The 14,344-nt window shown below is 36.3% G+C and overlaps 1 protein-coding gene across 1 annotated transcript; it reads left to right on the forward strand.

Moving 5' to 3' along the window:
* The first annotated feature begins 621 nt into the window (after positions 1–621).
* LOC129950462 (uncharacterized) lies at positions 622–1,314 on the forward strand. Its single transcript, XM_056062401.1, has one exon. It carries the CDS (start codon positions 622–624, stop codon positions 1,312–1,314), a length of 693 nt encoding a protein of 230 aa, XP_055918376.1.
* The last annotated feature ends 13,030 nt before the right edge of the window (positions 1,315–14,344 follow it).

Below are 14,344 nucleotides of genomic sequence, written 5' to 3' on the forward strand. Positions count from 1 at the left end.
ACACAACCAATTTTGTCAGACCAAACCATCTTACCCAAAAAAGTGTTTAAATCAAGAAAATCCTACGTATTAAATGTATACTTAATCATTTCAGTAGATGCTGATTTGTTTATTACATGTCAAACATTTGTTGTCCAATCCTGTCAAATAGTGTAACAACTTACAGCTTATGGCCTGGTTGCTGAGACCTTTAAGCCACAACTTTATTTTTTTCTGAAGACATCATGTGTGCGTTCAGAAATTTAGTTTTTGTAAAATGTCTACAAAGTTCTGGTACTGTTATATTTGTTTGTTTTAGACATTAATTTTCGATAATTATTTAATAATTATTTAATTTTTAATTCCCAAAATTGTCTTTTTATAGGTTGTCTATGATTTTTCTTGATAAGCTATTCATACGTAGTGGTTATATACTTTTTGAGCTATTGTCTATGTCTTGAAAGTTCAGGATCTGTTATTATATTTGGTGGTTTTATGCGACTGCACATTTTAATAACAATGCCGCGTCCTAGAAGATCTAATCTTTCCCAATGAAGCCGTAATGCAAATAGGCGACAGAATATCGCGAGTGAATTATCTGATGGAGAACGAGAGATTGAACGAGAACAGCGCCGCGTTAGTATGAAGCAAAGAAGGACATTGATTCGTGCTTCTCAGACACAAGAGCAAAGAGAGGCAGCCCGTGAAACGGCTAGGTTGGAAACGAGAAATCGTCGAGCTTTTCGTACAGATGAACAGAGGAATAATCTTCGAAGTGCAAAAAGAAATGTTTCAAGTATTGATTTGAATCGAGCAGCGTTTCTGTATGATTTCACCATCGACACACGAACTTTGCTTTACTCAGAAATGCCACGTTATTACACTTGGAACGCTACATCGAAGAAATTTGAACGTCGGAAACAAAGCGATGCAGTTCCTGGTCATCCAGATATGCGTGCTACTGATGCTTTTGGTCGTTTTTACACAGTTCATCCGAAGAATGATGAATGTTTCTATTTGCGGTTGTTGCTGGTACATGTTCGAGGGCCAACATCATTTAAATCACTACGAACTGATAATGGTATCGTGTGTCCCACATTTCGTGCAACATGTCAAGCGCTTAATTTGCTTGAAAACGATACTAATTGGGACACGACAATCGCTGAAGCAATTATTTCTGCATTTCGAAGTCAGATACGCACAATACTTGCTATCATCATTTTAACATGCTTCCCATCGAACCCACGTGACCTGTGGAACAAATACAAAGATAACATGTCAGAAGTATTTTACATCGAATACGCGTCAGCTCAAGAAATTCCGATCTTGAGTTGAATGAGGAGATCCATAACCAGACTTTGCTCTTGATCGAAGATATGTGTTACCTCATGTGTGGCAGTTTGTTAGTTAAGTTAGGAATGCCAGCTCCAGATCGCAGAATGAAGAGAATTGGAACGTGAACGTGAATATGATCCACATGAACTAATCCAATCAGTTCTGTTGAATCCTATGCAGAGGGAAGTCTATGATACACTGATTAATGCAATTGATGATGGAAATGGCCTCTTATTTTTTTTTGATGCCCCCGGTGGAACTGGGAAGACATTCCTCATGTCATTGATTTTGGCCACTGTACGTGCGAGATCCGAAATTGCGGTAGCAATTGCTTCTTCTGGAATAGCAGCCAAATTGTTAGACGGATGCCGTACGGTTCACTCAGCGTTAAAATTGCCATTAAACCTTCAAACTACTGAACAACCGACATGTAACATTTCGAAACACTCCGCAATGGCCAAAGTTTTAGGAGCATCAAAAATCATCATACGGGACGAATTCACAATGGCGCACAAACGCGCATTGGAAGCACTAGACTGGACATTAAAAGATATGCAAAATGACTCGAGATGTTTTTGTGGTGCAATAATTTTATATCTGGCGATTTCCGACAAACGCTACCAGTAATTCCAAGATCTACTGCTGGCGACGAAATAAACGCTTGCCTTAAAGCATCAAATCTGTGGCTATATGTAAAGACACTTCAGCTATCTGTAAATATGTGAGTTGCATTGTTGAACGATCTATCTTCTGATGATTTCTCGAAACAATTGCTGACTATCGGTAATGGCCGTGTTCCTGTTGATAAATCGAGCGTTTTGATTCCATTTCCTCCAAATCTTTGCAATTTCGTATCATCAAAAGACGAGCTTATCAATAAAGTTTTTTCGGATATCATTGTTAACCACAAAAATACTAAATGGTTAAGTGAGCGAGCAATTTTGGCCGCTGAAAATAAAGATGTAGATGACCTCAATTTTATAATTCAAAATCAAATCGTAGGTACTCTGTATTCATTCAAACGAAGAAGAAGCCACTAATTATCCAACTGAATTTCTAAACTCCTTGGATGTGTCTGGTTTACCACCGCACAATTTAAAACTTAAAGTTGGTAGTCATCATGCTTAGAAATTGAAACCAACCAAAACTTTGTAATGGAACGCGTTTGGTGATAAGAAAACTGATGAGCAATGTGATTCACATGTCAATACTTCAAGGAAAATTAAAAGATGAGGAAGTTCTTATTCCAAGGATTCCGATGATCTCAACGGATATGCCTTTTGAGTTTAAACGAGTTCAATTCCCGATTCGTCTTGCCTTCGCCATTACGGTCAACAAATCACAGGGTCAATCCTTGACTATTTGTGGCCTCAGTCTAGAAAATGCATGTTTTTCTCATGGTCAATTATACGTGGCATTCTCACGTGTCGGAAAACCATCCGCTTTATTTGTTCTTGCGCCTGACCAAAAACCAAAGAATGTCGTTTACCACAAAGTGCTTGAATGAAAATCCTATTAATTAATTAATCCGAGTTTTATTTTTATCCCAATCTAGTTTTCAATAATTTTTTTCTGACATGAGTTTGAAGTACTTAATTATTATTTTTATTCTCATTCTGTACTGTATGTACGTTTTCATCATATGAATATATTATTTTTTATCATTGTTTTACGTTCATCAAAGCCTAACTTAGTTCAGCTAAAAAGTAACACCACATTCATTGACTGTTTGGCGGTACAAAGTTCGCCGGGTCAGCTAGTGTTTTAATAAATAAATATTTTAAGTGCTTTCAGAAATAATCAAATAATGAATAAACATTTTGTATGACTAACTTGAGCCCATATTACCACGAAAGTATACGTTTTCGAAAGTAAAACAGTATCCTATTTCAATCTTCTGCACTTGTTTACGAAAAAAAGACACACTTTATATAACATTTGTCTTAAGGTAGGGTAACCTAAGTATCTAAATGCATACTTTTGGAAAGCATATATAGTTGGATATTAAAATTACACCTGCTTGCAACAAAATTCGACCACAAACCTATATGGTCTATAAGTTTCCAAAATAAAACAAAAATTAACTAAAAAACCTTAAATCATTTTCTAACCGCGTTTGTTTTTTATCATTTATTCGTGTTGACTTGAAGGAGATTAGGATCGCGTATTACTCTTCGTCCACTTAATGAATCATAATTCCCATTCCCGCAAACGAAACCAACTCCGTTAGTAATGAATTTATTATTATTTTTTTCTCTCAACATTAGCCACGCCCTTAACTGCCGAAAAAAGAATAAAAAGGAAACCACAGAGGGTGTCCTTATAATTATCATGGATAAATTGGGGAAACAAAACCACAAAAAAATTAAACACAAAATAAGATATTTTGGTCATTTGTAATGATTATATTCACCACCGGACTCTCACCACCAATCCACCCGAGCTGCCATCATAAGCGGATATACGTCACCAATTAATTACATCGTCTAATTAATAATTTGAATTCTTAATTTATTCATGCGCTAGCCTTCACCATCACCACCGACGGACGCCACCACAGCCGCCGTCGGACGTTCGTACCGGCCAGGCCGACTAAACGACCGGTCATTCGGTTTTTCGGTATACCTCAAAGTAATGAGTTTTCTTTGGTATTCATGAATTCATCTCACAGCGTCACAGTCACAGCTCACAGCTCGCAGCTTGAGAAAGCACCCTCGCGTCTTTGCATTGAAATTAAGACTCATCAGTATGTCTTGTGTTTTGTATCTTTTGGTTTGCATGCAGGCATAAATGAAACATTTTAACGCCTTTAAAAAATAAAACTCATTCAAAGGGGGTGGAAAGGTGGAGAGGAGGGGATAAATTATCGATGGGAGGGAATAATGCCCATACCCAATTGTGATTGAGGACGCGTTTAGGGTATAATTAACACTTGAGTCTGAGTTTGTGTATAAAATAATAATATTTATGTTTATATGTTTAGAAATGCCATAATAGTTCTGAATATGTAATTGAAAAGAAAAATAAATAAACGTTTGCCGACAAACGATAATTTCATAAGTCGTATGACAGGGGTTGCAAGTTCTTGCTTTTGTAACGAAATATGTGACGACATAAGAATATTTTACTAAAATTTGTCCGTTGCCAGAAATATGAATAACAATAAAAACATCATAACATAATATTTAGTAATGGCTGTATTTTTTCAAAGGTAAAGAAGTTAAAGTTGACAACACTAATATAAATGGCGACCATGTTGTCGTCTGTCAAGTGATTTATTGAAGATTGGTTTGGCACTTTAAAATACAATCAACTGTCGCCAGAACAGAGCTTCTAAAATTTTTCAATTTTATTTTGAAAATCATGGTTCTCTTTGAAACATGACCTCCATCTATCCCACCTCCTGGAAAATTCTAAAGTTATACCCATTCCTAAACGAGGAAAGAAAATGGAATACAGACCAATAGCTATCCTTCCTTTTTTATCTAAGGCTTTTGAAACTATCTTAAGTAACTAGATCAAAAATTATATTGAAGATTCACGTCTTCTTAACCCTCTCCAGTAGTAATTTAGATCTTGATACAGCTGCATCTCAGCCCTTTCAAAAGTTTCTGAAGGTATAAGACAAGATTTAGACTCTAATTATACAACTGTGATAACCCTACTTCACTTTTCCAAAGCATTCGATTGCGTTAACTCTAGCCTTCTCTGTGATAAACTGACAACTTATTTCAATTTTTCTGACACAACCAAAAATCTTATTTATTCGTATTTGACTAATCGTATGCAAGCCGTATTGTGTAAAGGTAAAATGTCTTCGTTTCTTCCTGTCAATATAGGTGTTCCTCAAGGATCTATCCTTGGTCCTTTACTGTTCTCTATGTTTATTAATGATTTGACATCTGTTTTATCTTACTGCCAGTTTCACATCTACGCTGATGATGTACAATTATATATAAGCTTTCCTATCGGTATGATTAAAGATGCGATAACAAAAATGAACATTGATTTATGCTCAATATTCGATTGATCAGCTCGCAATGAACTTGTACCCCACCTTGTAAATTTTCCACCCCTTTATTGAACGCCTGCCAAATCGAATATGTCACAAATGCAAAAAACCTAGGTATAACTTTCAACAGTAGGCTAACGTGGGACACCCATATCGATGCTGTTATCTCCAAAATGTTCCAAATTATTTGTTTAATAAGCTTGATTTTTGCTTTTCGAATCGTTTTACCTTGTTGCGCTCCGCCAGGTTTACCTGTTTGACATCACGGAGGCAATTTTTCGTTTATGCTGTAAGACTGTGGAATAATCTTCCCAGTCACATGAGGTCTGGAATCGAACATAGAAGGTTTCATCAACTTTGTTTTGAAAATTTCTCAAATTTGAACTGAGGTAACTTTTTTGTAATTATTGTAATTTCTTCTTCTTGCGACTTTAGTTTTAAGTTTTGTTTTTAATTGATTGTTATTGAATAAATTATTAATAGTTTGCTACAATTGCTTTAAACATAGTGTTTGCATACTTAAATAAATATCAAAATATCAAAAAATGTAAAAATCAAATTTTGTTTGGCTTTAAGGCTTGGTTTAGTTGAATGCTTGCTTGCGTCAATAAACAAAACTGCCTTGCTTTGAGATGTAAGTTAAGTGAGTGCTGAGGCACCGCTTCATCCAAAAAAACTAGCTGTTTGGTGTGCTTTATGGGTTCGTGGAACAATTGGTCCGTACTTCTATGCTGGCCAGAATGGTATAACCAGTGGTGACGCATATGGAGCGTTTATTGACTTTTTCGTTCATCAATTGAATAACCATGATATGCAAGAGCTGTGTCTTTAACAAGATGGCGCAACATTTACGTAAGGGACTTGAGAATTTGCCTCTAAGACCTTGCGATTTAGACAGCTTTTCTGTTAACATATGTGAAATCTCTATAGTTTATTCCGATACGCCCGAAGCGATTTACTAATTGTAGGACAACAATCACCTCAGTATTGCTGATATAAGGCCAAAAATGTTAGAAAACCTCATCGAATTGCACTTTCAGCTAACATTATAAGTCGAATTACAGAAATCATTTCAAATTTGAATGCCAAAATATTTAAGTAAATTTGGTATCAATTATTACAAAACTTATCTTTGTTTTATTTAATTTCAGAGAATATATATCTCTAAACAAAAAGCCTTTTTGTTTAGGTTATAGTGGCTGTCCAAGATGGAAACGAACACACTTAGTCCAGTTTAATGGCCCATTGTGATACCACATGAATCTTGAGGCTTCCTCCTAAGCTCAATGGAACCAGCTTGAGTCCCTTACGAAACGTGAGAGGCTGATTATACCGATATGATTTAGATCGTTTAGATCGTTAAAGAAGAATTCTCCTAGGTAATTCTTGGGTTTTCGAGCTAGAGCAGGGCATGTGCAGAGAAGATGAAGAACCGTTTCCTCCTCTTCCTCGTCCATACAGCTTCTGCAAAAGTCATTTGAAAATACGCCTAGTCTCGTGGCGTGCTTTCCTATTAGACAGTGTCCGGTTTTGACACCTATTATAGAGCTTATCTGCGATCTGCTTAGAGAGAGCAAGCACCTTGAACGTTTTAAATCCAGTGTTGGCCAGATGTTTTTTGTGACTTGACATGTGGTGATGTTGTTCCACCTGGTTCCTGCCCTCCTCACAGCGTCTTGCATTAGCAGCAGTTTACAAGTAGCGATTGGTATGCCAGTACTTGCTAAACGTGGTAGGATGGGCTGTACTGTACCGTTCCTGGCGAGTTCATCTGCCATACAGTTACCTAAAATGTCTCTATGGCCCGGCACCCAGCAAAGGTGAATATTAAACTATTCCAGAGATTTGATAGCGGCCTGGCTATAAGAGAAAATACGGATATCAGATGTTGATATCACGTTTTCTTTGAGCGAAGATAAGACTTTTTTTATCGCCAAAAGTTCCGCCTGGAACACGCTACAATGATTGGGAAGGCGGAATGAGAGACTTGATTTCAGTCGTTCAGAGTACATCTGTGTAAAAATGGATTGACTCATCCTTCAAGAATGTCCTATCCTCCCAAAAAGATCTGGTAGATATAGAAATCTGGAAGCTTCTGTCGAATTGTAGTTGGGGGATGGTGTAGTCTGTGTGCTTTGGAATTGATTCTAAGTACCTTAGAATTACGGAGTGGCCAATGTTGTTGTTAGTCCACTGCGACGAAGCATTGAGGAGCATAGCAGAGCTTGCAGCTATTTGTTTGCTAAATATGTCAAGAGGTGTAAGGTAGAGCAAGTTGTCCAGTGCCGCAGACGGGGTCGTGCGAAGCGATCCGCTTATACATGGGCAGACTGAACGTTGGAATTTATTTAACTTATCCCTGTTTATACCTTTCTCTAAAGCAGTCCACCATACTGCCACACTGTACGTTAAAATCGGTCTGATTACCGATATGTATAGTTAATGCGTGATTCTGGGTTGTAAACCCCATTTATTACCAATACCTTTTTTTCAAGAAAAGAGAGTTACGGTAGCTTTTTTGACTCTTTCCTGTACGTTGCGTTTCCAATTTAGTTTTTTGTGTAAGACAAGACTCAGGTATTTAGCTTCGTCTGATTTTAATTGGATTCCTTTAATATAGGGAGGTTTGACAAATGGAATTTTGTATCTCCTCGAAAATAAGACCAGATCGGTTTTGTGTGGGTTAACACCCAGTCCACACCGATCAGCCCAAAGTATTAGTCTGTTCAAGCCATTTTGTAGGAGTTTTTTTAGGATATTAAGATGCTTTCCTGAAACTGCTATAGCAACGTCGTCCGCATAGGCTATCACTCTGAAACCCTTCGCATCCAGACTAGTTAGGATTTCATTCCCCACTAGGTTCCAGAGGAGAGGGGAAAGAACAAAAAGGCTTTTAGTAGGTGTCTATTTTTTGTAATCTAGAGTTTTTGTACGAATCCGATACTATACCTTTTTAAAAACAAATCACACACAAAAATTGTTTTTGATAGCTACTTGTATAGTTATTGGATTTGTGTGTTGAATACACAAGTATTTAAAATTAAAACATCAACTTAATGGACATTTAAATAATCTTGTTTATGAAGTTATAGAAAATTTGGTTTGTTGTTAATGTGCGTTAATTTTAATATAAAAAGTTTTTCAATCAAAAATTTAGTGTTTATTGCCATCCATTATTTGTTTCAATATAACTGCAACATAAATATATTACCTAAAGGGTTAATATTAAACGGACCCTTCATTTAAAAATCATCATCAGACATGAGGCCCTTTTGGAGTGAATGAAGTAGAAAAATACTACACATTAACTTTTCAGATTTAGAACGTTATACACCAACATTAGATCCAAGAGTGTAGAATTGAGTCTAAAAAATTCACAATGAATTCAAGGCGTATTGTCAAAGGTCGATGGTTATTAACTTCTCTTCGCCGTAATTACTTTCTTACTTACTTAAGGTGGCGCTACAGTCCTGTGTGAACTAGGGCTTCACCCAACAAAGTTCTCCATCTAGCTCGGTCCCTAGCTAGATGTCTCCAGTTCGCACTCCAAGTTGGGTGAGGATACTTTCCACTTGTGCGCGCACCTGATCCGCGGTCTTCCTCTACTGCGCTGTCCTGTGAGTGTGGATTCGAAGACTTTCCGGGCCAGAGCATTGGTTTCCATGCGCTCTACATGACCCAGCCATCTTAGTCGTTGGACTTTTACCCTTCTGGCTAAGTCTACGTCGCTCTTAACTCATTTTTGCCGCCTCTCAGTACTCACAAAAGCCCCATTGACATCACGCTGAGTACTTCCGATTGTGTCAATATCATCAACCATCAGCATATGCTAGTAATTGGACAGACTTTTGAGAGATAGTGCCTCTAGTGTTGACGTGTGAGCTCTGCACTATTCTTTCAAGTACGACGTTAAAAAAATCGCATGACAGCGCATCACTTTGTCTAAAACCCTTTTTGACATCGAAAAGTTGTTTTCAATCTTTATGGAGCAGTGTGAATTCTCCACGGTCATCCTGCACAAACGGATGAGTTTGGCATGGATGCCAAAACTAGACATGGCTCTATATAGCTCGTCCCTGTAGATGCTATCATATGTGGCCTTTAAATCGATGAATCGATGATATTTTCCAGGATCTGCCTTAATGTGAATATTTGATCGACTGTGGACTTTCCTGGTCTAAAACCACACTGATAAGGACCTATCAGGCTGTTGACGATAGGCTTTAGACGTTCATATATTACGGCAGAGAAGATTTTATGGGCGATGTTAAGAAGACTGATTCCTCTATAGTTGTTGCAGTTTAGAGGGTCTCCTTTTTTCATTATCGGGCAAACAATACTGAGGTTCCATTCATCGGGCATGCTTTCTTCTGACTATATCTTACAGATAAGTTGGTGCATGCTCCTAACCAACTTATCTCCAGTTGCTTTAAAGAGCTCGGCATTGAAGCCATCCGATCCAGCGGCTTTATTAGACTTCAGCTTAGATATGGCAATCTTTTCTTCGTCTAAGTCGGGAGGTTGGGATTTTTGTTCAAAAAAGTTGAAGCTGTATAGGTTCCACACAGTTCATGGCACATTACACATTCAGCAAGACCGATTCGAAAGCATCGTGGTCACAGATCTGAACAAATAAGGCACAGACTACAGGGGCCTCAGAAGTCATAATAACGTAAATCATGAGTCAAACTTTTTTAAAGTTTAAAATCGTGGATCTTAAAAAAATATCATCTATTTCATTAATTTGTAAGGCTTTACTATCTATCATGTTGGAGTCCCGCTCTGGCCTTTTACCCCTGCATCAACTCACTTACTTTTTATTAATATCATCATGTCGAATAGATCTTAACGCTTAATTCAAAGCCCAAAACTATAAACACCCTCGAGGAAAGACTTCATCACATACCTACAAATAACTAGAACAATCTTATCTTAAAAGTCATTACTGAATGCCTACGATTATGTTTAAAACAAAATAATACAACATTTTTCCTATAGCCTACTATACAAATTTATTTTGTGTCTTAATCTAAATTTAGCCAACTTGCAATCTTTTAAAAAGTCCCAACTCCCTACTCAATTGAGATGAAAAATGACTGCAAGATAATTAACGTTTCAACTTGCCTGAATAACAAGAAATCCTCAAGCCATAACAAACCTTTCAAGCATAAGTTAGGTATAAGGTACGTACCTACAATCCTACATATTATACGACGCGATGTTTATATAGGCTTCTCGTCAACTGCAAACTTGTTTAGTTTTCCTCTTGTTTTTATATGAGAAAAGGCGATGTGTTGTGCGTCTATAGCTCCCTCTAGGAGCAAGTTCTCGCATAAATATATATTCCCTCAGGCGATTAACTATGATCAAAGATGGATTTTCTATTTTATTGTTGCCCACTTGTGCCCACATTTTTATGGGTCTTAGCCCACAATTGACGAGGACGACAACGCCACCACACCACAATCACATCGCGCTAATTCCATCCGGCCCATGCGGGATGTGAGATGTGACTGCCGCGTGCCGGCCGCCTCTTGCGCTAACTAAAAATATAATTAGCAATCACAAAAGTTGTGGCCTTTTGGATTTATCAAGGTATGTTTGTGGCCCCCGATATCGCTGGAAGCCTTATATTGCCACTCTGTGATCACCATGGGGGAGCACTGGAATCCCAATCTATATACGCTAGCCTCCTTCCCAGCAGCACTCCTCAATATGGTCCTAGGTTATCTACAGCTCAGCGCTCAGATTTGTCGGTGATTTTACTATGAGATTGGATAGATATCCGACAGATTGCAATTTGTTGCCGATATACGATCGTAAAACATCGAAATTTGTTATCCACCACCACCACTGTCTTGTTTGTTGTTGTTTTAACAGATATATCTATGAAAAGGCTGGATCATAACGAGCTTAGCAGCAATATCGTAAAGCAAACGCTTAGCAAATGTTTGCGATAGAAATGTGCCACAAAGAGGTGGATTAATAGGTGGGCGGTTAGCGGTTGAGAGATTACCTTGCAACTTATACATATACGGCCCGGCTAAAGTTATGTGGCCCGATACGATAGCGAACGAAAAAAAGGTGGTAATATCACTTGGGCGAAAAATGATCCAGTGAGTGATGTCTTATTGGGTGGGACGTTGATGTATAATCATGTTGTTATACAGAATGAACCTATATTCTATACATTGTGCATAAAATACACCGTTTGGGGCCGCGTTTATGAAGAATTTTAAAATTTTATAGGCTCAGGTGTTGTTTGAATAACAAACAAACAAGGATTTATATAATTTATAGGGCTTGGGTGATGTTTGATAAAAGGAAAGCTTTGAAAATTTATTTAAAACCTAATAAACACTTTAAAATTAAAGTACATACTGCACAACAACTCATATTAATCAAATACAGGGTGGGCCATCTAGTGGCTTTTTTTTTTAATGGTAAGTGATAGTTAGCTATTTTCAGTTCGAAATGTTGACAGAAAAACAGTATTATTCCTTTGAAGAACGAAATTCGCCTAACTGATGTTTATAATTGTGTTAAATGTTGCCGAAGTCTCGAATGTTTCGATTCCTGGTTGTTCTCAAGAGTTAGGAGAGTCTTACGGCACATTATCGCGTATTTTGCACTTGGATCTACACCTACATTCATATAAAATCCAGCTCATACAACAGTTGAATCCAGTTCACTCTGACCATTCACAACGTCGTCGTAGATACGTTCAATGGGTGCTTGAAAAACAGGTGATGGCCGGAGAACAAAATTTTCTTCAGCGCCGGAGCACATTTCTCAATCGGTAGTTGTTATGTGTGTTAGTAAACAAAATTGTCGTATTGAGGGTTTCAAGAATCATCAAGTAATTGAAGAGAGTATATTACATCAACAAAAATAGGCTGGGATGCCACCCACACTGATAACTTGCCATCCCGTCTGTCGATTTGTCTTGCTTAAAAGTTTGTCTATATGTACTCGTATCAATTTTTACCAAATTTGAGTACTTTTTTTTGTAGATTTTATTTTTTATGAAAAAAACATACTGTTGGATTTTTATATAAAAATTACTGAATATCGAAAACAATATTTTCTGTGAAATAAAATAAGTTTGAAGCCAATATTTTTAAAAAGCTATTTGAGTCGAAAGTAATTTTTTACCAAGTTTTAGTATTGTTTTTTTTTAGCGTTTAATTTTTTGTAAAAAATTTTCAATTCGATTTTTTTCAAAATTGTTTCAAATGTTGAAAACAATATTTCTTATAAGATAAAATTAGTTTGAAGCCAATATTTCAAATTTTTGAAATTTTGTACAAAAACTGTAAATTCGATTTTTTCCAAAATTTTACCGAATGTTGAAAACAATATTTTTTATAAGATAAAATTAGCCTGAAGCCAATATTTCAAATATTTGAAAAGATATTTGAGTCGAAAATCAATTTTTACCAACTTTTATACATTTTTTTTTAGGTTTTTATTTTTTGTAAAAAAACTGTAAATTCGATTTTTCTCAAAATTTGTCCTTATGTTGAAAACAATACTTTTTATAAGTAAAAATTAGTTAGAAGCTATTTTCTTAAATTTTTGAAAAGATATTTGAGTCAAAAATAATTTTTTATCATTTTTTGTTAATTTTTTTTCGGTTTTTAATTTTTTGTAAAAAAACTATGAATTCGATTTTTTTCAAAATTATACCAAATTTTGACAACAATATTTTTTGAAAGATAAAAGTAAATTAAAGTCAATATCTACAAGTTTTGAAAAGATATTCGAGTCGAAAATTAATTTTTACTAACTTTTATTCATTTTTTTTTAGGTTTTTATTTTTTGTAAGAAACTGTCAATTCGATTTTTCTCAACATTTTTCAGAATGTTGAAAACAATATTTAATGCAATATAAAATAAGTATAACAAAATTTATTTGAAATCGATACCTCTTTTGGTTTTTGGACTATGGATGACGAAAAAAACGTCGCTAACGTACGGATGTACTAAAAATTCTAAAAATCTTTTATTTCGACTCTAGGGACCTTAAAACTTCGAGAAATGTCACAATTTTCAATTTGACAAATCGGACCCATTACAATAACTTCCTATGGGAAGTTAAAAAGTCACTGTTTGGGGCGCTCTTTGGCACAGAGCTGTGATTGGAGTTTATTTCTTCGAAAACAACGATGGAACGACTGTTACCGTCAATTCGGAAGAGTAGGACTTGGAAAATATGTAATTTTAACTATACGGTGCCTCATGCTACACAACTCCAGCGAACACGGCAATAAATTTCTCGTCGTGGACCGTGGTGATATCAATTGGCCACCAAGATCATGCGATATATCACCGCTGTACGTTTTTTGTAAGTCTACGCTAAAGACCGTGTTTATGCAGATAAGCATTTAACTCATTAGCTGCCACTGTATTGAATTGAGTACAGTATTTTAAAAAAAATGAGGTTTGATTTAAATTTCTCTCAATGTGAAAGCAAGCATGGACAGGACATGTCTTTTGACATTATGAATAATTCGTTGAGGTTGAAAGCTATTTGTGAAGTTATTTGGTCAACTTTTGGGTAAAAGGTTAGTCAAAATTTAAAGTTTTGCCAAATTTCTGAATTACCAGTTCTGTTAAATACATTTTTTACCAAAGGTCAACATTGTAAATAATTCACATTACGAAAATTGTTTTTTGCTCCTGGTAAATGGTCTACAAAAGTGGTGCACTCAATTGAGTACACTGGTCAAAACCGTGCTAATTTTTTTCTCACAGAAATGGCTTTTTCATCAACAAACTGCAAAAGCTTTTATGGTAGGCGCTACGCAAATCTCTCCATGGCTGTTGATGATATTCCAGATGATGGTAATAAAGTAGATGTAGTGGTTATTCCACCGGATGTTGATAACAAACGGACGAGTAAGATTTATGTAAGGATGACTTGCTTGATAACCATATTCCTGTTGACATACCAGGAGCACCGATGAATTTGCCAGTGAAGACGATAACCCACTTGATTGGCTAAGGGATGAAAGC

This window comes from Eupeodes corollae, chromosome 3 (genome assembly GCF_945859685.1).
Source record: "Eupeodes corollae chromosome 3, idEupCoro1.1, whole genome shotgun sequence".
NCBI lineage: Eukaryota > Metazoa > Arthropoda > Insecta > Diptera > Syrphidae > Eupeodes > Eupeodes corollae.

Coding starts and splice junctions, on each gene's coding strand:
- LOC129950462 (XM_056062401.1), top strand. CDS start 622: ATGAAGCAAAGAAGGACATTGATTCGTGCTTCTCAGACACAAGAGCAA.